This window comes from Gossypium hirsutum, chromosome A07, assembly GCF_007990345.1.
Source record: "Gossypium hirsutum isolate 1008001.06 chromosome A07, Gossypium_hirsutum_v2.1, whole genome shotgun sequence".
Classification (NCBI taxonomy): domain Eukaryota; kingdom Viridiplantae; phylum Streptophyta; class Magnoliopsida; order Malvales; family Malvaceae; genus Gossypium; species Gossypium hirsutum.
This window is the reverse complement of record NC_053430.1, coordinates 9010439-9037384: the sequence shown is the minus strand read 5'-3', so window position 1 is coordinate 9037384 and position 26946 is coordinate 9010439. Positions and strand designations below refer to the sequence as shown.

Below are 26946 nucleotides of genomic sequence, written 5' to 3'. Positions count from 1 at the left end.
TAATAGTTTTCAAATTGTTGCCATATTGTTTTGTATTTTATGTGTTGTTTTAGTTTTCATATTATTTCACATATTATTGTTTTATATCGTTTATTAGTCTTTTGTTTTATTATTTTAAATTTTATTCATCTATGTTCGAAACTTGTTATATTTTATTCTAATTTGTTTCTTGGATGTAAGATCGCGGTTATTGTGTGTATGTTAATTTGTTTTTATACTATTTTCATTCATTAATAGAGTTCTCTATCCATGTATATTGTTCCATGTTTATAATTTTGCCTTGTGTTCGCAAGTGTTGCTTGGTAATTTTCAACTTTTTGTTTTAAAATTAATTGTTCCATTTTATTTCAAGGCAAATTAATGCGTTTTGAGCTGATTTACAATTGTTTATTTGAAAATTCTCTATAACAAAGGTAATGATTGATGTTTGGGAATTCGAGGAATCGTGCCCTACCGTGCTGGGTTTCGATTTTCCGTTTGTCCAAAACAATCAAATATTCCTTTGAAATTTCATCCGTATTTTCTAAATTCTAAAACAAGGCAATGTTCAATGTTTGGAAATTTGAGAAATCGTGCCCTACCGTGCTGGGTTTCGGTTTTTCGTTGGACTAAATAATTGGGCATCCTTTTGTAATTTTCAACGTATGAGCTTTGGGAAGTAAAAAATTAATCGTGGTTTCGAAGGTATAAAGGATCATGTCCTATCGTGCTGGATGTGATGCTGTATTCCTTTGAAACAAGAGAATTTTGACGAGCAACTTGAGCCATTCAAATGTTTTAAAAGGAGCCATATTTCAAAGTATTTTAAAATTTTAGACATAAGGACAGTACCTAATAATTTGGTACCAATTTTGGGCGTAGTGAGGGTGCTAATCCTTCCTCATACGTAATCGGCTCTCGAACCCGTTTTCTCAAATTTACGTAGGCCAAAATTGATTTAAATGTAATAAAATGTTTTATTAGGTGATCCAATCACACCTAAACAAAAGGATTGGGGGCGACTCTACACTTTGTTTTAAAAGTCGATTCCCATTTTTTTTCTAAAATAAAAAAATGGTTTTGACAATATCTTTATAATTTGTAAAAGATTAAATCGAATTTTTATAATTTTAGGGGGGCCAAAGTACAATTTTACCTTTACTAATTTAAAATTTTTAAAAAATTTTAAGGAGCAAAGAACAAATTTACATTTTAAGGGGGCCGGGGCCCATGCCAGCCCCTTTGGCTTCGCCCCTGCTATACAGGTTAAGCTTGCGGAGCACAGAGCATCTATGTGGATGGTAAGGATGCAGTTGGCATATATTTTTCCTTGAAAATTTTAAAATTTTATAACCCTTTTATATGGAGGAATATCAGATAAAAATGCATCGAAGGGCATGTGGATCTAATTTGCTCCTATTGTGAGAATGAACATGAACAAGCACAACACACCCAAAGTTTCGGGGAATAAGATTGTTTGAAGCAAAGAAGTGTGGGAAAATTTTGTGAGAATATCAATTGGACTTTTGAACCCAAGGACACGTGTCGGAAGCCTATCAATACGATGGATAGTGGTTAATACAGCTTCACCACAGTATTGTTTGAGAACATTCTTGTGAAGCATTAATAGGAGATGACCATTATTTCGCTCAGCCATTCCATTTTGTTGTGGGGTGGTAACACTAGAGGATTCATGAATAATCCCTGTTTTTTGAAAGAATGGAGAAATGATTTGATTGAGATAATCCTTTGCATTGTTTGATTGAGATCTCTTAATTAGGGAAAACAATGCTAACATCAGATTTATTTTTCAAGAGGTAAAGTCATTTCACTCGAGTACAATCATCAATAAATAAAATAAACCACCTAATACTAGGAATATTTGAAATGGTAGAAGGCCCCCAAATATCACTATGAATGAGAGAAAAAGGAACAAAAGTTTTTTTATTGCTTATTGGAAAGGAATCATGTTTGTACTTGGCAAGTTCACAATCATTACAATGAAAGGCTTCAGAAGTAAGACCTTTATATGAAGAAGAAAACATCAACATGAATACTCTAAAAGATGGATGACCTAAACGACGATAATGAAGCAAAATTTTATTTTGGTTTGACATGACAGACTCGGAAAAAAATAATGTAGATATGAGATTTTCAACACATGTTATACTGCTTTGTTTTCCCAGGAAGTAGATACTGTCTCTCTGACTAGCACGTCCAATCATCTTCTTCGTGTCCAGTGCCTAAAAGACGCAATGTGAAGGGAAAAATGTTACACTGCAATTTGAATCTGTGGTTAATTTTTGAATGAAAATAAGGCTTGCAAATAGCTTTGGAACATGAAGGACATTTCTTACTGTAAGATTCTTGTTTATGTAAATATCCCCTTGGCCAGCTATGTTGCTGACGGATTCGTCGACTATTATGATATTTTTATGGCTACAATTCGGAGTATAAGAGATAAAATGTTTGAAGGAATAAGTCATATAGTCAGTGGATTTGGAATCAGTCACCCACATGGGAGGAGAATTGTTTTTTGAGACATTAGTACAAGAGGAAGAAGAAATACTTGAAAACATCAATGAACAAGTACCTGTCAAGGTTGCCTTCTCAAACGATCCCAAAAAGGTTTTTAATTTTTCAATTTCTTTGATGTTAAATTCAGGAGCAGATTTCTTAAAATCTTCTTCACTAGTTGACAAAGTACTCACCATATGTGCCCCGACTTCAATCATTCAGACTTCGATTGGGTTTTTCATTGGGCTTGCCATGAAATTTCTAGCATCTCTTTTTGGTGTGACGATGCTTCTTACAATATGTGCAGAATAGTGAATTTTGATTGAATGGTTTGGTTGAGTCCCCTCGAGTAACTAATGAAGGAGTGTCCGTCTCTTTCAATTCTATGGCTTTGGTAACAAGTGTAGAACCATCTCCCCCTTGAGGTTTAATTATAACATTTCGACGTCCCTTTTCAGCACGTATAATAGAGATTGTCTCATTCAGAGATGGTAGGTCCAAATTTTCCAAAATTTGCACTCTTATAGCATCAAATTCAACATTTAATCCTGCAAGAAAATCATAAATACGATTTTTCTCCACAAATCGCTTTAGAATTGCTGTATCTTCATTGTAGTGCATTTGGATGCATTGATGATGGTCCATCTTTTGCCACAAGCCTTGTAAGAGACTCGAATATTCAGTGACAGTCCGTGTCCCTTATTAAGTTGTTGAAATTTTCATCTTAATTTTGTAGATTTTTGTAGCATCATTAACCTTGGAATATGTTTGTCGAAAAGCTTCCCAAATCTCCTTGGCAGTTTTGAGAAACATGCATGTATCACTAATTTTTGGCAGCAGCGAGTTCCATAACCATGACATCACCATGCAGTCTTGTTCATCCCATGCGCAAATTTGGGATCGTCCTGCAAAGGACTTGTGCCCATTAAATGGCTTAATATTTCTCTGCCCTTTAGAAAAGTGCAGACCAATTGTGACCGCTTCAAGTAATTCTTCTCATTCAATTGATATACGGCTTGAATGTTCTACAAATCTTCGGTTGTAACAGTGACAATATTCTCGAATGTAGGGGCACTCGTGACAGGACTAGTGATTCCAACAGAGCTTTTGGGTGATTTCGACATGATTGATTGAATGGAGAAATAGATACAAACAATGCAATTATGAGAGAGAATGGAACAACGATTGAGAGGAACAGAGAAGATAGAACTTGGTTGGGTATGACCAGAGAAAAGAATAGAAAAAATTTAGAGTTTATCAAGAAAGAGCCAATAGCTCTGATATCAGGACAAAAATCATAAGAGAAGAATGAAATTTATCATCACTAAATCAGGTTACAGCCTTAGTTTATAGACACAATTGTCTAGCTTAAAAATAGTAATTAACTCCCTAAAAATAGGAAACTCCTAAAAATATGCAACTTCATAAGAAAATCTGTATCTAACCCTAATTCCTAGATATCAAGAAATTGTACACGATTTTCTATAACTACACAATCTTTCCAAATAAAGCTACATAATTCGACATAATTTAACGTACTATTACTCTTTTTGTTTTTACTTAATTTCTTATAAATTCCTTAACGTTTTGAGTAACCTTTTACAAATTAAGTAACATTCCTATATTTTACAAATTACCTAGTTCTTTTGTTTTAATTAGCACTATAAGATTTTTGAACTTTGTTTTGGAAGCATAAAATTTATTTTATATAGAATTTAAATATTTTTATATTATTTTATAAAAAATGATTTATCATTTATTTTTGTAAATAAAATATTGATTTTGCTCCGAAAATGTCATGTTAGCATCTCATGTTTGTACCAGCTATCAAGACGAGCGAAGGGCGTTACACATTTCTAGTCAATTTTGTAGTTTATTTTAATAATTTGGTTGAATATAATAAAAATGTTAATCAACTTTAAGGAACTTTCTATTTTGGGAAAGTACTAGCTGCATTAAGGATTTTGGAGCTTTTTTATAGTAGAAATGATAAGGTTTTAGGAAATCATTATCATTTGGGCGGTCAGAAATGATAGGAAATGTGGGGTTTCTAAAAATGTTGGAAGAGCCCATGTTATACTAAATAGTTCACAAAATTTTTGCATCCAAAGCATAACTTAAAAAAATTTGAGGTAAACAAATATTTATAAAATTTGAGTTACAACTGATACAATGTCTTGAATTTAAAGGAGTTCCTTTTATTCTCTTCTTCCATGAAGCTTCAATCAAAGGATTATCAAAGCCGTGATATTGGATGGATGTAGTCCGCTTTAAAGGTCGTGAAGACTTATCTTAAAGAACAAGTTTGATTTCTTTTGTGTTGACCTAATCAGATTGGGGAGAACTTTGACATGAAGGTCTTCAATGGATGGTTCTGGTTCAAGGACATTCTAGACTTGATATTAAAGAGAGCTTAACATCATATTTTGTTGATTGAACAAGACCAAAGAGTAAATTTTGAGAATTCTTAGGAACTATAGTAGAGTTTTTCATAAATTTTTTTCTAGTGCTTGTTCCTTTCCAAATTTCTTTCTATTTTGGATAGAGTTCAGTTTACAAAATCTTCTCCTCATATGAAATTTTGTACTTTTGAACCTTTGAACTTGTGCTAAATGATTTATAAGTGATCATTTTTCATAGTACTAATGAGAGAGTTCTTGTAGAATATGCTCTCTTTAGATAAATGGTCTACAAAGATCACCTCTTCTATTTAATCTCATGATTAATTTAAATGAATTAGGGATTGGATAATCATTGTTATTTACTCTTGGTTCATTTAATTTGATTATAGATAATATAAACCTCAAAGAACATGATCTCTTAATAAAAGGGTTCTAAAAGGCTTATTTTTTCATTTTTATCTTAATTAAGTTAAATTAATTATATATAAATAATGATGACACATTACAAAATTTGATTGGTTCGAAATTTTCTATCTTTTATAAATATCAATATTTTATCTTTAAATTAAGAATAATATATTTTTCTTATCAAATAATAAAATTAAAATAACTAAAATTAAAAAGAAAAAAAAACTTATCCAATGCCTCAAGATTTTGAAATGTCTAGATGTACGGGAAATGTTGCTACTTATAGTTGTTGTTTGCTTAAATATGAAAATGGTTAATGGAAGTGTTTGACTATAATGACTACCATGGCTTGGTACTGCTAAAACCTATGCAAATAAAAACACAAAAAACCAAAGATTTGTTTATGCAATTCAATTTCCCTATGTTTGCGGAGCCTAGCTTAGTGAGTAATTCCATTATCTTTAATCCATAATACAATAAGTGAATCATGTTGGAAAAATTGTAATTTATGGGAGCTTTGAGGCATATTCTCAATAGGTAAAGGTGGAGAGTTGAATCATAAAATTATGGTTTCATATTCTACTTCATGAGACCTTTACAACGGTATATCATATGCTCAAAATAGTTGAGTGATGAATGAGAAATTGATGCTCAAAGTAAGCTACTTGGAAATATTTGTTGAGAAAAAGTAAAAGCTTAGATCCCACATTGGTTAAATACCAAGTGTGAGATCTGTATATATATGGGAGCCCTCTTAAAAAGTAATTGAATGGCTAAACTTGGATCTTTGCCTCGTGTGCAAGGGGAGATGTAGGTCCAAACCCACATGGGTTGGGGCGCCATCTTACAACGTGGGCGATGCGAAATGTCTAACCCAAAATGAGCGTGTTGATATTTTAGCCCAACACAAAATTAATTTTTCCTCAGCAGACATACAAAATCTGTTTATAAAAGGATATTTATCTTATTTTATTTGATTCCAATCAATTTGATTTAATTTTAATCAAATTGATTTATTGGCTTCTTTAATGACAGATTTTGTGGAAATTTCCTAAATTCCACTATACTGAATGCTTATAAAAGACTATGAATTCTGTAGAATTTTTTCCTATACTCATACTCTCTCACACCGAATTTATTTTACTATCAAAATTCTTCTTTTCCTCTCTATATTTTCCAACGTTTTGGTAATAGAAAAAGGAAACGTTTGTTCGTTGATCGCTACAGAGGTACTACTGCTTTGATCATTGTGTTGTTGTATCTTACAAGACATTCGACCAACGTTTCTCCAAGTACTGTAGAAGCGGTCAAATCTGTATTAAGAAACTGTGTTAAACAAGCTTCAACGTTTAGTAAATCTGTATTCCTCTTTTCGATTTCAACTTTTTGTTACGATTTTTATTGGTTCACGTATTTGACAATTTAAATATAAATTATTCTATTTATATTTTATTATATATATAAATAATTGTTTATTTATATTTATATATTTTGTTCGCTAATGTGTTTTGTCCAACAAATCACACTTTATCACTCCCCAAGTATAAAGATCCCACATTTGTACCTAAAAACTAGAACACTCACCTTCAATCCTCTCCCTAAGAACTTGAGTAGTAAACACTCAATGTTTACAAATAAATTTGCACTTACTAAACAATTTCTCAATGAACAGACTCCAGTGCTCTTAATATGCTCTCATACATAACCTAGACAAGTCTCTAAACATATATCAATTGTGGCTTGCTAACATTGAATCTAAGTGAATACAAAATAACTTCTTGAAAATAGCAATTACAACATAAACATTCAAAACATAATTAATAGAAGATATGATCTTCAAGAATCAACAACACAATCTCGATCAACCTCCACATTTCAATGGTTGAATTAATTCACTTGAACCAAATCCAATCTTCAATAGTCACAAATCAGTTTCCATAGGTGTAATATCCTTTTCATATATTCAATTCAAAATATCATATAAAATACGATACAATACTTAAATTTTCATATTTACATGCTCATTCAGGGTATCCGAACCTACCTGACTAAATTGCAGAAATACTAAGATTTAGGGGCATATTGGTAATTTAACATTTTCCCAAATTTCACCCAATCTTAAATTGATAATTTCATTCAATTTATTAATTTAGATAATAAAACAATTTATTCCCTTCAATTTAGTCATTTTTGATATTTTTACAAAGTTGCCCCCTAAATTTTTACTTTTATTCAATTTAGTCCATGAGATTAAAACATGCAAATTAGCCATGCTAACTAAATATTCACATATATTTTTCCTCCTCTCCTCTCCATTCCACATCCTTAATGTATACAACATTCTTGTAAGTACGATTTCACAATTTACTTATTAATGCTCACATCAATCTGTTCACACGAGTCATAGTCACTCAATTATTTATAATTCGAGCTAAAGAGCTCAAAATTAAGATCTGTAAATTTTCCCTAAAACTAGACTGACATATCATTACACCATAAAATTTTAAGAATTTTTGGTTTAGCCAATTAGTACAGTTTATTCATTTAAATTTCCCCTGTTTCATTATCCAACAGTTCTGACCTCTCTTCTCTAAAAATTAATTATATCACAGTACAAAACTCGGATAATGTTCCCATTGATTTCTATTGAAAATAGACTCATTAAGGATTCTAAATATATAAATTTGAGACTCTAATTAATTTTCTCCAATTTTTGGTGATTTTCCAAAGTCAAGATAGGGGAACCCGAATTCATTCTAACATTGTCTCACAAAATTTATTATATCTCATAATTTACAAATCCATTGCTTACATCGTTTCTTCTATGAAAAACTAGACTCAATAAGCTTTAATTTTATATTTTATTCATCTTCTAATTCGATTTCTACAATTTATGGTGATTTTTCAAAGTTAGTCTACTTCTGCTGTCCGATATTGTTTTAGTTCAACATGTTTATTACCATTTTTCCTCTAAATTTCAAAGGTCATACAATTCAGTCCTTGCTCAATTAGCCCATCTATTAAGCTAATTTTTCTCAATTAACATTTTATTCCATCATTCTAAACTATTACACAATCTTTGAAAATCAAAATTTTAACACTAAACCTTAATTCACAACTTTTTCACAATTAGGTCCTAAAATTAATTTCTATTGAAATTACTTGATAAAATCATCAAACAACAAAATCAAAGCTTAAAATTCATTTTATTTCATCATAAACAGCTAACACTTATCAATGATAGCTTTTAATTTTGTTCATAAAATCAAAAACTAATGAATTAAACACTTGGACCTAATTGTAAAAGTCACAAAAACATAAAAATCTCAAAGAAAAGGGTAAGAATTGAACTCACATATGTCAAAGTATGAAAAACCAGCAGCTTTCAGACCTCCCATGGCATTTTAGCTGAAGAAAAATGATGATATCTCTAGATTTTTCAAATTTGTCTTGTTTTATATGTTTAATTTGCAAAATTTCCCATTTTGCCCTTGTTTCTCCTTGTCTTTTTTGCTGATTTTCTTGCCCAACCGTCCAGCCCATACAATTTGAGTCCAATTTTCTTTTAAATCTCTCCTTTTTAATCACTTAAACTATTTAATCACAATTTAATAAATTTCACACTATTTTCAATTTAGTCCTTTTTAATTAATTGACTAACCAAACGTTAAAATTTTCTAACGAAACTTTAATACTAACTTAATAACACTCCATAAATATTTATAAAAATATTTATGGCTCGGTTTATAAATCCTAGGTCTCGATACCTCGTTTCCAACCAAATTTACCTGATTAATTCTTTTAAAATCGCAAAATTCACTAATTAAAAATAATTCTTTTAAGTTCGCGCTTGGCATATAATTATTATTTGTTAAAATTTCTAAACTTACTCATCGGATTTAGTGATCTCGAATCACTGTTTCCGACACCACTGAAAAATTTGGCTGTTACAATAGATAGACCATAGTATCTTCAAAATATCAACATATTTACTACTCCAAAGGTTTTGCTTCATTAAATTGCTAACACAAATATAACAAGAAATCTGATTGCCTCACTGGCAATCTGCAGAGGACACTACCAAGTGCCACTTAATACATTTAGCTCATTTTGTCTCAATTAAATAGAATATGAACGACGTTCATGAGAATACCAAATTATACCATCTACTACATGTTGGAAAATTTAGACATCACATATATAATAAGGTTAATTACATGTTATTATTTACTATCATGAGAGGTTAGCCCAAATTAAAAGTGATCTAATTTGGTTAGAATTTTATTGGGCTTTTAATTATTAAATAAAGTATAGGCCAAATATGTGTAGATACTCTTCTAATCAAATTCTAATTAATGATGGGCTAATTAGAATTTGATGCTAATTAGAATTTGATTAGAACTAATATGCTAAGGTTATAAATATTAGGGTTATGGTCCCCAAATTATACACAAGATATCTTTTCTAATATCCCATCATTAGGAAAGAGAGAGCAGATATTCTCTGAATTTCTTGTGTGCTAATTTGGAAGATTAAATCTCCAAGTTCCAGAAAGTTTCAAGGAATCCATGGATTCAGGTATTGTTCCGCATCTAGTTTTATTCTTGATTTGTTCTTAATGATTTGACATGACAAATCCTGGTTTATTAAGTTATATTGTAGATTTATTTTATAAATTATAACAAGTGGCATTCGAGCCTCGCCATATCGAATCATTGGGAATTGATTCAGGTTCTTCATTTGAATAATTAATTCATGAAATTTCATGGGTTTTATATTTCAGATATATATGTTGTTTTTTGAAGATTTATATTAAAGTTTTTTATTATCTTGAATTCATATAAATTTTTTTTGGGTGATTTTCAAATTAATAGATTCAATTATAAAGTTTAAAATATTTGTGTAATATTATTTGATACCTACGCTTTTAAGCTTTATTTAAAAATATTGTGATTCAGTTCCTGTGTATTTGCAAGGCATGTGATTATTATTATTTTAATCTATATGAAATTTAATATATATATAAATATATATATATAGAAATTGATTCATATATATGTTTTGTTTGTTTATATAAATATATAATATATGCATGCTTTGATTGGTTTAATGTTTTAGAAAATTATATATATATGTGTGTTTTATCTTTTAATTTGATTGAAAGATGAAATTAAGGTAAATATTTTGGAACAAATAAATTCAGATTTTGGCTTTTAATTAAGGATATCTAATATTTTAAATAAATTAGTTGAAACAAAATGCCGCCAAAGTGACCTCTTTTGTGTAGATTAGTTTATTTGAAGTATTAAGATGGTTATATGTTTTTGTAATTCATGTGTTTATTGATTGACCCAAAGGTAAGTTAATATTTGATAGAATTACAACGACATCTATGGTGATAAATGTGTGACAATTATAAGGTATTTTATGTGAGTAATAAGTTAGTCCAAAGATTAATTCATTGCTTGACATAGTTTATTATCAATGTTTGATGCTACAACAAGAGTACCGCTTACTGTTAATATTACTGTCCAAAGACTTGATATTAATGTAGTGTTTGGTATCTTGAGATGGGATTAGCCATTATCTTGAATTTATTGTTTACTTATAAAGCTTGTTTTTGTTCTCTATTCAGCTAAATCATCTACTGCTGCCACAATATCTGCTAATATAAATTATATACCCATGCTTAATGGAACTAATTTTAAAGAATGGAAAAGGCACTTACTTATAGTGCTTGGCTGTATGGACATAGACCTTACACTAAGGGAAGAACAACCTGCACCTCTCACTGCAGAAAGCACCCCTGATATTAAGAGGGACTTTGAGAGGTGGGAACGTTCAAATCGCATGAGTTTAATGATCATGAAACACAGCATTCCAGAAGCCTTTAGGGGCACAAAATCTGAAGAGATTACTCAAGCCAAAGGTTTCCTTGATGAAATTGAGAAACGTTTTGCTAAAATGATAAGGTTGAGATAACATCACTTTTGACTTCTTTGATGTCTATGAAGTATAAGGGTCAAGGAAACGTAAGGGACTACATTATGGAGATGTTCCATACTGCTTCAAGACTTAAGGCACTTAAGATCAAGCTTTCTGAGGAATTGCTTGTTCTTATGGTTTTGGTATCGCTTCCTGCATAGTTTAACCAATTTAAAATTAGTTATAACTGTCAAAAGGAGAAATGGACCCTAAATGAGCTCATTTCTCATTGTGTGCACGAGGAAGAAAGGTTGAAGCATGATAAGTCTGCAAATGCTGATTTGGCCAATGCCCCTAAGGACAAGGGCAAGAAAAGAAAATATCAGAATGAAGCTGCTAAGGGTCCAGCTCAAAAGAAACAACAACAAGCTACAGAGAGTTGTTTCTTTTGTAATAAGTCTGGACATGTAAAGAAAGATTGTACCAAATATCATGCTTGGCGTGTAAAGAAAGGTACAATTCTTAATTTGGTCTGTTCTGAGATTAATTTAGCTTCAGTACCTAGAAACACTTGGTGGATAGATTCTGGTGCTACCAGTTACATAAGTGTTTCTATGCAGGGTTGCCTGAGTTACTGAAAGCCAAGTGATGGTGAAAAACACATCTTTGTGGGCGATGGAAAATCGGTAGAAGTGGAAGCAATTAGACATTTTAGGTTGTTATTAGGAACTGGTTTTTATTTGGATTTAAAACACACTTTTGTTGTACCGTCATTTAGACAGAATTTAGTTTCTGTTTCTTCGTTGGACAAATTTGGATATTATTGTTCATTCGGAAACAATCAATTTAATTTGTGTTTAAATTCAAATGTTATTGGAACTGGTTATTTAAATACTTATGAGAACCTTTATTTGCTAGAAACAGTTGCATTCTATAATGAAATCTTGCATGTGGAATCACGTGGTATTAAACGTAAATTAAATAAGGAAAATTCAGCATCATTATAGCATAGGCGCTTAGGTCATATCTCAAAAGTTAGAATTGAACGCCTTGTGTCTGATGGTATTTTAAAGTCCCTTGACTTTATAGACTTTGATGTTTGTATCGATTGCATCAAGGGAAAACAGACCAAAACCAAGAGATTGGGTGCCAACAGATCTTCAGACGTCTTAGAATTAATTCATACAGATATTTGTGGGCCATTCCCTATGGCATCATGGAATGGTCAACAATATTTCATAACATTCATAGACAACTACTCTCGTTATGGGTACCTATATCTCATTCATGAGAAATCTCAGTCTTTGGACGTGTTCAAAACTTATAAAGCTGAAGTTGAGAATCAACTCAACAAAAGGACTAAAAACGTCAGATCTGATCGTGGTGATGAGTACTACAGTAGATATGTTGGCTCAGGTGAACAATGTCCAGGACCATTTGCGAAATTCCTAGAGGAATGTGGTATTGTCCCATAGTACACCATGCCAGGATCACCAAGTATGAATGGTGTAGCTGAAAGACGAAACAAAACTCTTAAGGATATGGTAAGGAGCATGATTGCTCATTCTACCTTACCTGAGTCCCTCTGGGGAGAAGCATTAAAGACAGTAGCTTACATTCTGAATAGAGTACCCAATAAAGCAGTTGCAAAAACACCTTACGAGCTTTGGACAGGTCAAAAGCCTAGTCTAAAGTACTTTCACATTTGGGGATGTCCAGCTGAGGCAAGGCCTTATAGGCCACATGATAAGAAATTGGACTCCAAAACAGTAAGCAGCTACTTTATTGGCTATTCTGAGTGATCTAGGGGCTATAAATTTTATGATCCCATAATAAGGAATATTTTTGAGATAGGAACTGCAACATTTTTTGAGGATGTTGAGTTTGGAGGGAGAAATAAGGTTAGAGACATTGCTTTTGAGGAGCAATTGGATTCTAACTCGATTTCTACTATCACTTTTGACGATGTTTAGGTTCTTATACCTATCATTGATCAAGAAGTGAATCCAGAACCTCTACAAGACAATGTTGAACAACTTCCCATTCAAAATGAGGTAATTGTTCCAGAAGAACAAACTCAACAACCTCAAGAACAAGTGTAACACCCCCTACCCGTATCCATTGCCGGAATAGGTACGAGGCATTACCGGAGTTTATTGAACATTTTCAGATAATTCTGAGTCATTTATTATTCATATTTTGAAAATAATCATAACGTCTCTCTATTGGGCCCTTGAAGCCCCAAACATACATTAAAAACCAACCGGAATTAAATCGGGATCATAAAAAAATTTCACAAAATCTTAAATATTTTCATCTAAATACTTACCATTTCAATGCTTCTTATAATTAAACATGTTATCATTCAATCAATAGCTTGACACTTGTCTAAGCGTCAAACAACATCATTGTTAGTATACTGGCACATATTTCATATAAATTCAACATTGATATACTTATTTTCTCGACATGTCACGCTTGAGTTTAATAATTGTCTTTACTTACATAATTTCCTTGTATCAACATATCAAAGATAATCATATATGTACATGTCATGAAACATATCATTCTCTTACCATTTCTTCATAAGTATATATCAATCATTTCATTATATCAATATTTCATGCTCCATCATTTCCATTTATTTTATGTATATTTGTTCCGGTAAAGTTTATATTAAACTTAACATAAGTTATATTCCATGTACTTATTCTTATTTCGTTTATCTATCTTCATAATTATTTCATACAACTATTTTGTACATACATTTCCATATGACCAGTTCTTGTAAACATTTCACACAACCATTTCATATAACCATTCGTCATCTGATACATATTACCTGAATATCAATTGTTCAATAGATGTCATCGCGTCTCCCATCCACGGTCTTATTTATCTTTGACATGATGCCATAGTGTCTTTCAACTATGGTTTTACTCATTTTCTATCAGGTTGCCATGGTATCTTTCAACCATGGTCTTGTTTATTTCATGTTACATTGCCATGGTATCTTTCAACCATGGTCTTATTCATTCCTGTCATGTTGCCATGGTATCTTTCAACCATGGTCTTACACATTTTATATCCTATTGCCATGGTATCTTTCAACCATGGTCTTACATGTTTCATATCATGTTGCCATGGTATCTTTCAACCATGGTCTTACACATTTTATATCCTATTGCCATGGTATCTTTCAACCATGGTCTTACACATTTCATATCATGTTGCCATGGTGTCTTTCAACCATGGTCTTATACATTTCATTTCAGAAAGCACACTCCCGCGAACCTCATCCTTACAGCAGGATTACCAGTCCAGGCTAAATCCCCTATAATATAAACTCATAGAGTATTGTCGGGATTACCAGTCCAGGCTAAATCCCCTGTAACGACAATTACTCTAATGAGCTTGGATCTGAATTACCAGTCCAGGCTAAATTCAGACCCTAATTCGGATTACCCGTCTGGGCTAAATCCATCTTCCACATATTCTTCGGGAGGGCTATGTCAGGATAGGATCACCCGTCCGGGCTAGATCCTTTTTACCGTCAATTCCTTTTTAGAGATCCATCGAAATTTCCTTTCATTCAATTGAGATTTCTTCCCCTTTTTATCAAATATATCAATGTTTCATAAATTTTCATACAATGAACTTTCAAATCATATTCACATCAATAACATACATTTCAAGCATTTAAGAATATAATTCAAGTTACATGAACTTACCTCATTGCTTGTTTGTGTTTATAATTTCATTAATCCGATATCTTTTCTTTTCCACGATCAAGTCTCGTATTTGAGTCGTCCAGATCTTTATAAATAAATTTGATCATCATTTTTATTCATTTCATATTCTACTGCATTTAATTAATGCTCTAGGCAAAATTACCATTTTGCCCCTAAACTTTTAATTAATGACGATTTCATCCTTAGGGTCAGGAAAATAAAATTCTTGCAATTTAATCCTTATTTCCAGCTATTATTCTTATACATATTGATAACAGTCCATGAATTCTATAAAATATCAGAATTTTCCATAATTTCAACTCTTTTCAATTTAATCCCTAAAACATGTTTTCCCCCGATCTTGAACTAAATTAATAATTTTATTCAATTTTATAATTTAAATAATAAAATAATCCATTTCATGCAATTGGGTCATTTCTGACATTTTTACAAAATTACCCATAAAGTTTTAATTTTATTCAATTTAGTCCCTGATCCTAAAATATGCAAATTAGCCATACTAGATGAATATTCATACATATTTTCCTCCTCCTCCTCTCCATTCCACATTCTTAATGTATATACACACTTGTAAGTAACATTATCTATAATTTTTATTATTTACTTTTATGAATATTCAAGTTGTCTATCTGCGTCATAATCACTAAATTATTTATATCTGGAGATATAAAACTCAAAATTAAGATCTGCTAATTTTCCCTGAAACTAGACTCATATATCTTCTTTCCATAAAATTTTTAGAATTTTTGGTTAAGCCAATAAGTACAGTTTATTCTTTAAAGTCACCCTTATTATGCTGTTTGACAGTTGTAACCCTTCTTCACTAAAAATTAATTATCTCCTCAGAATTCAGATGGTGTTCCCGTTTGTTTCTCTTGAAAATAGACTCATTCAGGATTATAAATATATAGATTTAAGCCCATAATTATTTTTATCCAATTTTTTATGATTTTACAAAGTCAGAACAGGGGAACCCGAAATCATTCTGACCTTGTCTCACAAAATTCATCATATCTCATGATTTACAATTCCATTTCTTACATCATTTCTTCTATAAGAAACTAGACTTAATAATCTTTAATTTCATATTTTATTCATCCTATAATTAGATTTCTACACTTTTTGATGATTTTTAAAAGTTAGACTACTGCTGCTGTCCAAAACTGTTTTAGTGCAAGATATTAATTACCATGTTATAACACCCTTATTTTCTTTTTCTACACCATTTCTCATCACTTTCTCTTATTTTATCTTCACTAACATAACAAGAATATAAGACCTTATGTAAGAAAACTCTACTATTACATTATTTCCATGCTTTGTCAATAATAACAAACTTAAAAACATATTGAAATCTTGATGTACTTACCTTATTCTATTGATACGAATCTTTAACTTGATTTTCTCTCTCCTCAAGCTTCTATTTCTTGAATCCAACTTGATATTCTAACTCCTCATGGTCTCCTTAACATTTTTCTCTCTTAGTAGCTATGAAAATTCTTTTGATTTCTAGGTGAAAATGGTGAATTTTTGGTGGAAGGACCAAATTGTAAAGAAAGAAAACTTCTTTTCTTCTTCCTCTCTCTCACGTTGGTTTGCATGGGAAAGAAAAGATGATGATTCTTCATCTTTCTTTCCTTATATATACTAAATAAAATAATAATAAAATAATAAAATATCATTTAAAAATCAATTTAAAGTATTAATAAACTAATATTTATTTATTTAATTTATCTAAAATATCTCCAACATCATCATTGTCTCTAGATTTCTCTTTCTTCCAATTGATCATTTTGCCTTTTGTTATCTTTTAAAATTCCATTCTTGAGTCATCACTTAATTTGGTAAAATTGCAATTTAGTCCCTCATAATTCTTAACCTATTCAATTTGGTCCTAATTCATCAATTTTCCTTAGTTTTTAAATCATTCCACCATTAAAATATTTACACTATTAGTCCTTCAACTTTTCATATTTACTTTTTAATCCCTCAAATTTTGAGTATTTACTCTTGGGACACAAAACTTTTCTCACTTTTACAATTTAGTCCTTTCTTAAATTAGTATATCATAATATACTTCCCAGTGACATAACTCAATTTTTCCTCTTCTTGTCACTTTATTTCCTTATTTTACTATATTAAGGATAATATCTTACTGTAGAAATTTTTAGAGTATTACAACAAGTGTCATTAAGGAGGTCCACAAGAGAAAGGAGAAATGCTATTCCAGATGATTATATTGTATTTCTCCATGAACATGAGGATGATAATGGAATGATGGAAGATGATCCAATCAACTTTCATTAGGCCATGAAAAGTTCTAATTCTCAAAAGTGGATTGATGCTATGAAAGATGAGTATAAATCTATGCAAGACAATAAAGTTTGGGAACTTGTCCTATTACCTAAAGGTGCAAAACCAATTGGTTGTAAATGGATATTTAAAACCAAGAGAGATGCAAATGGTAATGTGGAAAGGTATAAGGCACGTCTTGTAGCTAAAGGATATACTCAGAAAGAAGGCATTGATTTTACAGGGACCTTCTCTCCAATTTCATTGAAAGACTCCTTCAGGATAATTATGATATTTGTTGCTTATTTTGATCTTGAGTTACATCAGATGGATGTTAAGACTGCGTTTTTTAATGGCGACATTGAAGAAACAATTTATATGGTGTGACCAGAAAATTTTGAGTCAAAAGACTCAAAGAATATGGTTTGCAAATTGAAAAAATCCATCTATGGACTCAAACAAGCTTCTCGTCAATGGTACCACAAGTTTCATCAAATAATTGTTTCGTTTGGTTTTGAAATGAATATTGTTGATGATTGTGTGTATCACAAATTCAACGAGAGTAAGTATATATTTCTGGTTCTATATGTTGATGACATTTTACTTGCCACTAATGATACAGGCTTATTGCATGAAACCAAGAGATTTTTATCCAAGCATTTTGAGATGAAAGATCTTGGGGATGCCTATTTTGTTTTAGGAATTCAGATACATCGAGATCGATCTCGAGGTGTTCTTGGATTATCACAAAAGAGCTATATCGATAAAGTACTCAAAAGGTTTGGCATGTAGAATTGTAGACCAGGTGACACCCCTGTTGCTAAAGGAGACAAATTTAGTCTTACTCAATGCCCTAAAAGTAACCTTGAAATTTAGGAAATGCAAAAGATTCCCTATGCATCAGCTGTTGGGAGTTTAATGTATGCTCAAGTATGTACGCGTCCGGACATTGCGTACATTGTTGGGATGTTAGGCAAATATTTAAGCAACCTTGGTATAGAACATTGGATAGCAGCCAAAAGAGTTATGTGATATCTTCAGAGAATAAAAGATTACATGCTTACTTATAAGAGATCAGATCTTTTGGAGGTCATAGGGTATTCTGATTCTGATTTCGCTGGATGCCAAGATAGTAGGAAATCTACATCAGGCTATATTTACCTGTTAGCCGGAGGAGCTATATCTTGGAAAAGTGTCAAAAAAACACTTGTAGCTTCGTCCATTATGACAGCAGAGTTTGTAGCATGCTATGAGGCATCAAACCATGGAATATGGTTGCGAAACTTTGTCACAGGGCTGCGCATTTTGGAGAATGTAGACAGACCGCTCAAATTATTTTGTGACAATAAGTCAGTAGTGCTGTATTCTAATAACAACAGGAGTTCGTCTAAGTCAAAGCATATTGACATAAAGTTCCTAGTTGTAAAAGAAATAGTGCAAAATGGTCAAATATCCATAGAGCACATTGGGACAAACTCCATGATAGCGGATTCGTTCACAAAAGGTTTACCACCCAAGGTATTTCATGAGCACACTGCTCACATAGGTGTTACATTGTTTGAGGATATCATGATTTAGTGGGAGTTTATATTTCAGTCATTTATGTATTTGGTTATTTTCTGATCAGAAATGAAGTATTCAGTTTATTCACTCTATTTATTATTTTGAAATTGACCTCACTTAAGTTTAAGGAGGACCAGTTGGAAATAAACATGTTTAGATCACATTGCATGTAATTTCCATGCTACACATCCATACTTGATCTATGTCATTTGGTTGTGTTAATATACGTGATCATGGATAGATTAGTTACGATATTTGTAACGAAAGTCGCCTTGGTTCTATGTTAACATAATTAATGGACTAGATTGTACGGAATGCCTTTTGGATATGATAGTAAAATTTTGAGCTCATAAGGATATATAATGACATGTAATTATAAAGTAATTAGTATATATATGTGGTCTAAGTGGGAGATTGTTGGAAAATTTGGACATCATATATATATATAAGGATAATTACATGTTATTATTTACTATCATGATAGGTTAGCCCAAATTAAAAGTGATCTAATTTGGTTAGAATTTTATTGGGCTTTTAATTATTAAATAAAGTATAGGTCAACTATGTGTAGATACTCTTCTAATCAAATTCTAAACTAATATGCTAAGGTTATAAATATTAGGGTTATGGTCCCCAAATTATACACAAGATATCTTTTCTAATATCCCATCATTAGGAAAGAGAGAGAAGATATTCTTTGAATTTCTTGTGTGCTAATTTGGAAGATCAAATCCCCAAGTTCCAGAAAGTTTCAAGGAATCCATGGATTCAGGTACGCTTCCGCATCTAGTTTTGTTCTTGATTTATTCTTAATGATTTGACATGACAGATCCTGGTTTATTAAGTTATATTGTAGATTTATTTTATAAATTATAACACTACATTTAAGCATCAAAAAGCAACCTAGGTAAGTCCACAACCTCCCTCCCTTTCATATTTTCTTTAGAATTTTTTTTATTTTTTATACTTTGCTGGTAACTTATACAAAGTTTTGGTCTTTCAAGAATGTGTTCATGAATGGTACCATTTCCAACATTTGGCATTTTTCAAAGCATTATTGGTAGGAGAATGCATGTCAAACTTGGAGATGACATTGTTGGGAGGGATAGTCATGAACTCAGAATATGAATTGTAAAACGAAAATAAAGAATTCCAAAAAAAGAGAGAGGATAAGATTAAAGGTTCAACCTCTATCTATATATAGTAAAAAAACAATGTAAAAGTTATTACACAACTTTTATTAATGTTTAAGAAGATTTAAGCTGAAATATGAATACAACCTAAATTAGGGGTAAATTAAAAAAAAAAAACCTTTTTATCCGATATCCAAAATAATCCTATAATATGTCATGTTCATTTACCGGTACAAAATGCTTTTATATAAATGTAGATGAAGATAAATATATTGGGGGTATATGTACAAAGCTTCCTAATTTATCTAATTATGTTGGGTGAAACATGAGTAATTAGAATGTTCTAAGATGATGTAGGGAATTGATATTGCAGTCTTCTGTGAATGAGAGCTCGAGTTTGCCTCCATAATCTTTGAGCCTCCAATTCGTCATTGGCTAAGGCTGAGCAATTGCACTCATTGCAATCTGCAAAGTATTTCCCACTTAACCCTTGTGCTTGTGGGCTCAATGCTACATAGCAGCTAGTTGATGCACCCTGCATTTGAAATTTTGTTTTGCAATATTAGCACTAATGCTTGCCCCTACTCTATAGCTTAACATTATTCTAAAAATGCAGAGAATTTTACAATTGTTTTCGTAGGCAATTGTTTCTATATTGGAGTTTAGATTTTTTTTTTATTCAAGTTGATTCTTAACATTTACAATTGTTTTCATATTGAGGTCTGAATTTTTTTAAGGAAATATCATGGACAAAAAAATTTAGGCACTAATGTGAGAGCAATTATCAAATTCAGGTCTGACTTAAACCAAAACCAAATTTAAACCCTAATGTAAGAACAATTACTAAATTCAAACATGTATTAACCCAAATCAAAATTGTGGATAAAGGGGAGATTTTGAGGATTACTATCATTCACAATTAAAATAAATTTATGTCAAACAAAAGAAATAGAGCTAAATTTTAAAGCTAGAACACAATTATATAAAATACTTTTAACTTTCCTCAAGGTATTAAAAGTTTCCAGAAAAGATGAAGAAAAATGGAGGGCAGATTTAAGAAATTGAGGGGAACCATTTTGTGACCCGTGGATCTAGTAATGAATTTTAGTTTAGTTAGTATTATTGTTATTACAACAACTTTGAAAATGTGAGTAGAAGCGTATTAAAATGTATTTTTTTTTATTTTGGGGTTAGATAATTTTATTATACATTCATTTTAATAATTAAACTTTAGTAAATTTCATTTTGGCCACTTAATTTTTTTAGAATTGATTTTATTTCTTTCCAAAAAAAACTTAAGTTGATGAGAAATTGAGTTATTTAGTTGCAAAGATGAAATCAGAGTTTTTTTTCGTATAACTCAATTCTCTATAAAAATTCAAGTTTTTTCTTGTAAAAACCTCAAGTTTTCTCTTATTTATTAGAAAAGCTAAAATTAATTCTAAAAAAATGAAAGAAATTAAAAAAATAAAATGATTTTTCGAAGTAAAAACCCATGTTGTTCCTGTAAAAACACAAGTTTTTATATATAAAACCTATGTTTTTTCCTTTTACTGAAAAAAAAATTAATTTTTTTAAAATGAAAAATATATAAAGGAAATTAAAAAGATAAAAAGAACGATAAAAATGAAAACATACTAAAGCTGAGGGATTAAAATGAGTACAAGAATATTGCCTAACCCTAAATTAATGGCGAGTGACTAAAATGAAAATGGTTTGTAACGGAGATGTACCCTTTTACAAATTCTAAAACTTAGGAAAGTTGCTGTGTTGTTTACTGAAATGATATTTGAGGGGCATTTGCGGTTTCTGTTAAACTAGACTGAGACATTCTCCTAAATTCTTAAAATTAAGTTTTGGATGATAAAGCAGGCAGGATGAAGAAGACGTAGACAAAGACAAAGGCATACCTGAGAGATAGACTTGAGCAACTTTGAAGCGATAAAAAATAGGGAATCTGCATTCAGATTATACACAGTAATTGGTCAGCTGTTAAATTATATTTAATTGTTTTTAACATAGAAAAAAAGAAAAAAAGAATTGCCTGTAATAAAGCCCTTGTGTGCTCTGATAATTCCAGTCTTTACAATTCCTGGATGCACTGCATTGATGGTTACTTTTGCATTTCTTGCCTGCAAAAATTTTAATGGTTGTTTGCAGATTAAAACAATAATATTTTTTTATATATATGAAAAATGTTAATGAAGAAGAGAAAGTTTCAGACCTTTAGCTGTCTGGCTACTTCTTTGGCATGCAATATGTTTGCTAGTTTGGATTGAGCATAAGCACGAGTAGCATTATAACTGCATCGTCATTACCAACAAATAAGCTGTTTTACTCTAATGTATAGCAGTCCATGTTAATTATTATTTGAGGCTTAAATTTGGTAACTATTCTTAGCGTAAGTTGGAGTTTTTAAATTTTTTTTCACATTCGTTCTTGAATTTGGTAATTGTTTCCCCATTGAAGCTTGAATTTTTTTAATTCAAATTAGTCTTTGAACTTGACAATTGTTCTTTGTTGGGACTTGAATTTTTTTTTGTCTAAGTTAATCCATGATATTTCCTTAAAAATTCTAAAGTTTAGGCCCTAACATGGGAACAATTACCAAGTTCAAGAACTAATTTAGACAAAAAAAAGTGCAAGCTCCAATATGGGAACAATTATCTCGCTCAAATCTCAATGTGGGAACAATTGCCTAATTCAAGGACTAAGTTGGGCCAAAAGAAAGTTCAAACCCTAATATGTGAACAATTGGTTAGTTCGCACTCCAATGTGGGAACAATTGCCAAATTAAGAGATTAACTTGAACAAAAAGAAGTTCAGACTTTAATATGGAAACAATTGACTAGTTCAAGCCTCAATGTGAGAACAGTTGTCACATTTAGGGATTAACTTGAATAAAAAAATTCAAGTCTCAATGTAAGAGTAGTTGTCAAGTTTAGATCTTAATATAAGAATAATTACCTAATTTAAATCCTAATATGAAAATAATTATCAAATTAAAGAATTAACTTAGATAAAAAAGAAGGTTGAACCCTAATATAAGAGTAGTTGCAAAGTTGAGGTTATTTAACCTCTTTTTCTATATATAGCATTATAGGGGTATGTATAAAAGAGAGATCAGTGTCGGTTAGGGGGAAGGAAGGAGAGTGGAATAATTACTTGTTGGGGTTAAGCATTTGGGTGAAGCTGAAACAGTCCCTTTTGACCCAGCTGTGAATTACTGAAGACAGGTTTATGATTCTTCCTTGGATGCCTGTTTCCTCTGCTGTTTCTACCATCTTTTCCATTAACATTTCTGTCATTAAATAATGTCCTGCCAACACAACAAAAAATACATATATGATTTGATGGAACTCTCTTCTTTTGGGCTCTAAAAGCTGTTGTTCTAAACAACAAGATGGTTAAATTTTCTATTAGTCCCTATACTATGCATAAGTTATAAATTTAAACCTATACCTTAATTTAGTCATTTTTAGTCCTTGTACTTTTAGAATTTTAAAATTTTAATCTTGATCAAATGTTAGCTATTAAATTCATTGAGTTTAATTATGCTATTTTTAAACTTTGATGCAACGAATATATTATTACATGTGTAATGTCATATCAGCTTGTAATTTTCATATAAGAAAAACCTGTCAATATATCAAACCACCGTCGTTTGCATAAAGGCAAAAGTTTAGAAATTCGAAAAATATAGCAACTAAGAATGGTCCGGTTGAAGAACATGAGCTAAATCTATAACTTTACAAATAATATAAAACTAATAGTATAATTTAACTAAACAAATTTACTTATTACCGTTTAATCATGAATAAAATTGAACAATCCAAAAAATATAAAGACTAAAATTAACTAATTCAAAAAATATAAAAACTAAAATTAATTAAATTAAAACTAGGAATTACCTCTCATTCCATGCCATGCATGAACTTTAGATTATTATTATATTTTTTCAACTACAGCATTAATAAAATAATTTCTCACAATCTCAAATATTATTAAAAAAAAGAGCAATAATGGAAAATATTTATATAAAGTGCAATCACAACATTTGATGCATGTTTTTTTTTAATAATAGTAGTGAGAAAGAAAAACATAAACTAGACAAAGTGGACCAAATCAGATGAATTTGGGGGTGAGGCTTGAAATTTTAGTTTTGAAGAATTGTGTTAGGTAGGTCCACAGGAAAAAGTTGACTTTACTCTATAGTAAATATTTATATATTTATAATTAAAGTTAAAATAAATTAATGTTTTATTATTAAAATTTTTAATTTAAATAAAATTGGATTAAATATAATCTAGATTTTTTTTTCTCAAATTTATTCGGATCCAACCCGGTTGATACATTAAATTTATTTTATTATTTAAAATAATAAAATATTTAATACTAATATTATTATATCTTTATATAATTAATTATATATAAGAGTGTTTAATCTTACAAATAAACTTAAGAGATTATCCCATGCTCTATTTTTAAATTAGTTTTTTAATTTTCAAATATACTATAACAGCCATGTATCATCCTACTAAAATTTCAATTAATGAGATAATTTTAGTAAAAACATCATCAACGTTTTTATATTAGGAGTTAAATTATATTTTTTTCTTCAATTCAAGAAATGAACAAATTAGTCATTGTACATTAGATCAAGGAGTAAATTGATTTTTTTTGTTTAAAATTTTATCTATTTGTGTAGTTAAAAATTGACGTATAAGATAGAATAATCAAATAGTGGCACATGGTGTGCCATGTTAATTTTTAACAGAAAGACTGATTTACTCTTTAATCTAATGTACAGGGACTAATTTGATATTTTTTTATGTGGAGAGAACAACTTTTACTCCAAATTATAGTAATGAAAAAAAGGGAGTGTGCATGTACCCAAGTAATTTGTTGCAAATGTCATCTCAATTTTGTCCTCAGAGAACTCCAAATTCTGAGAGAATATCCCAGCATTATTTCTGCAAAATTTGGTGTTATTATTTTTCAGCATTCTATATATGTATATTTTGTTTTGAGAAAAGAAGAAAAAAGAAGATGTAAATGGTGGATTTATTGTATGAGAACCTACATGAGGATGTTAAGGGGTAATCCAAGAGCCAAGAACTGAGTACAAAATCTCTTGACAGAAGCCAATGAACTAAGATCAATCTCAAACAACATAATTTCAACATTTGGATTCTCATTTTCAATCCCTTCCTTCAATTCAGCTGCCTTCTTTATATCTCTCGCTGGTATCACCACTCTCACTCCTCTCTTAGCCAATACCCTTGCCGTCTCAGCTCCAATACCAGACGTCGCTCCTTCAAAAATTGGTACAATGGATTTTTTAAAAAATTAATATTAAAAAAAAAAAAAGGAATCCCTATTAAGCTAGTACCAATATATTATCTGTAGATGAGACAAAACCATATCCTTGTACAAACAAAAACAACTACTTGTTTAAGATATATATATATATATACACAAATGGGCTTCAGGTTTATCCTGTAGAAATCTTAAATATTCTCTCGGAATCCGGGGGAAAAAAAGAAAAAGTTGGTAACGGAGACTTACCGGTGATAATGGCAGTTAGACGATGAAGAGGGGAAGAAGAATTGTCTGCAACTTGTTGAGCAGTAGTTTTTGAACCATAACCACTAGGGCCTGCAATGCCTGCTAAGTACCAAAGTGTATCTTTCATGACGGTGGAGCAGCTTAAGCTTAGAATCTCAAAGCAACAAGGGAGTAGTATGGCTAGAAGCAAGAAATATATACTACACATTGTAAGAGTACCATATAAAAAAGAAACCCTTTATACTAGTGTGGCCTAAAGTCCAATTAAACTATGCTGAATTTTGCTGATATTATCATTGGAATGATTGGTTTTTGTTCAAGTTTGAGGGTAGAGAGCACCTAGGATTGGGTGGTCCATTCAGTAGCTGATCTTTTTAGAAACGGATACCGTAATTGGGAAAGAAAAAGCCCACTATTTTCTGGGTAAATTACCATGTATATCCCTTTATTAGAAGTTATATTGCATTTTTGTCCCAATAAAAAATGAGCAAATTAACTCTATTAAAGAGAAAACTAGTCTTTTCTATTAAAATTTTATCTATTTCTACTATTAAAAACTGACGTAGATAGTTATGTCACATGTACTTCTTGTTGATGTAGTTAATGAAATTTTTAACAAAAAAGACTAATTTACTTTTTGATCTAATGTATATAGATTAATTATCTATTTTTTTAATGAAAGAGACAAATTATAATTTAACTTATGTATATGGATTAATTTATCTATTTTTTAAATAAAAGAGATAAATTATAATCTAACTTTTAGTACATAAACCTCTATAATGCTTTTACTATTTTTAGTATATATAATTAATTGTCACTCCGTCCTTCATGGATTTTGCTGATTACAAAAGCAAGTGACATTTTTAAGTAAACTTTGCTTTGTAGAGGTGTAACAATATAGTGAAAGTAGCAAAATTTGACTTTGGATTTGAATTGTTGGATATCTGACAAGATTTGCAATTTGCCTATTAAGTTAGCATATCATGGATTTTGTGATAAAGGAATATATTTTTGTATTCGAATACGATTAAATAATTGAAAATCTTGAGATTATTATAATAGTGCATGTAATTAGTGAGACATAGAAAAAGTTATGGAAAACAAAACAAAACAAAACAAAAAGGGATGAGTGGAAAACCAATTAAACCATCTATAGAACTTCCATTGAAGAAAAATCCCCTCGCCACTTTTTTTTAAATAAAATATTATCATTATAAATAAAAATCATCAACAATAAGAATATAAAGACACAATATATAGTACAAACTATATATAAATAAGATATTACAAATTAATGTGCAGATATTGTATCTATAGAATAATTCTAAAATAGGAGAAAAATAAATTGACAGCGATTGCAATACTGGAAAAATTTAGAAATAAATAAGAGATATCAAATGGCTG

The 26946-nt window shown here is 30.6% G+C and overlaps 1 protein-coding gene across 1 annotated transcript; it reads right to left on the bottom strand.

Moving 5' to 3' along the window:
• Positions 1–20055: 20055 nt before the first annotated feature.
• LOC107926626 (short-chain dehydrogenase TIC 32 B, chloroplastic) lies at positions 20056–25820 on the bottom strand. The gene is made up of 8 exons (XM_016857520.2): positions 25540–25820; positions 25055–25286; positions 24865–24944; positions 23137–23290; positions 22196–22274; positions 22016–22103; positions 21882–21928; positions 20056–20506 (listed from the first exon to the last, which is right to left on the bottom strand). The coding sequence occupies exons 1-8, from the start codon at positions 25745–25747 to the stop codon at positions 20315–20317; spliced, it is 1080 nt and encodes a 359-aa protein (XP_016713009.1). The 5' UTR covers positions 25748–25820; the 3' UTR covers positions 20056–20314.
• Between the last annotated feature and the right edge of the window lie 1126 nt (positions 25821–26946).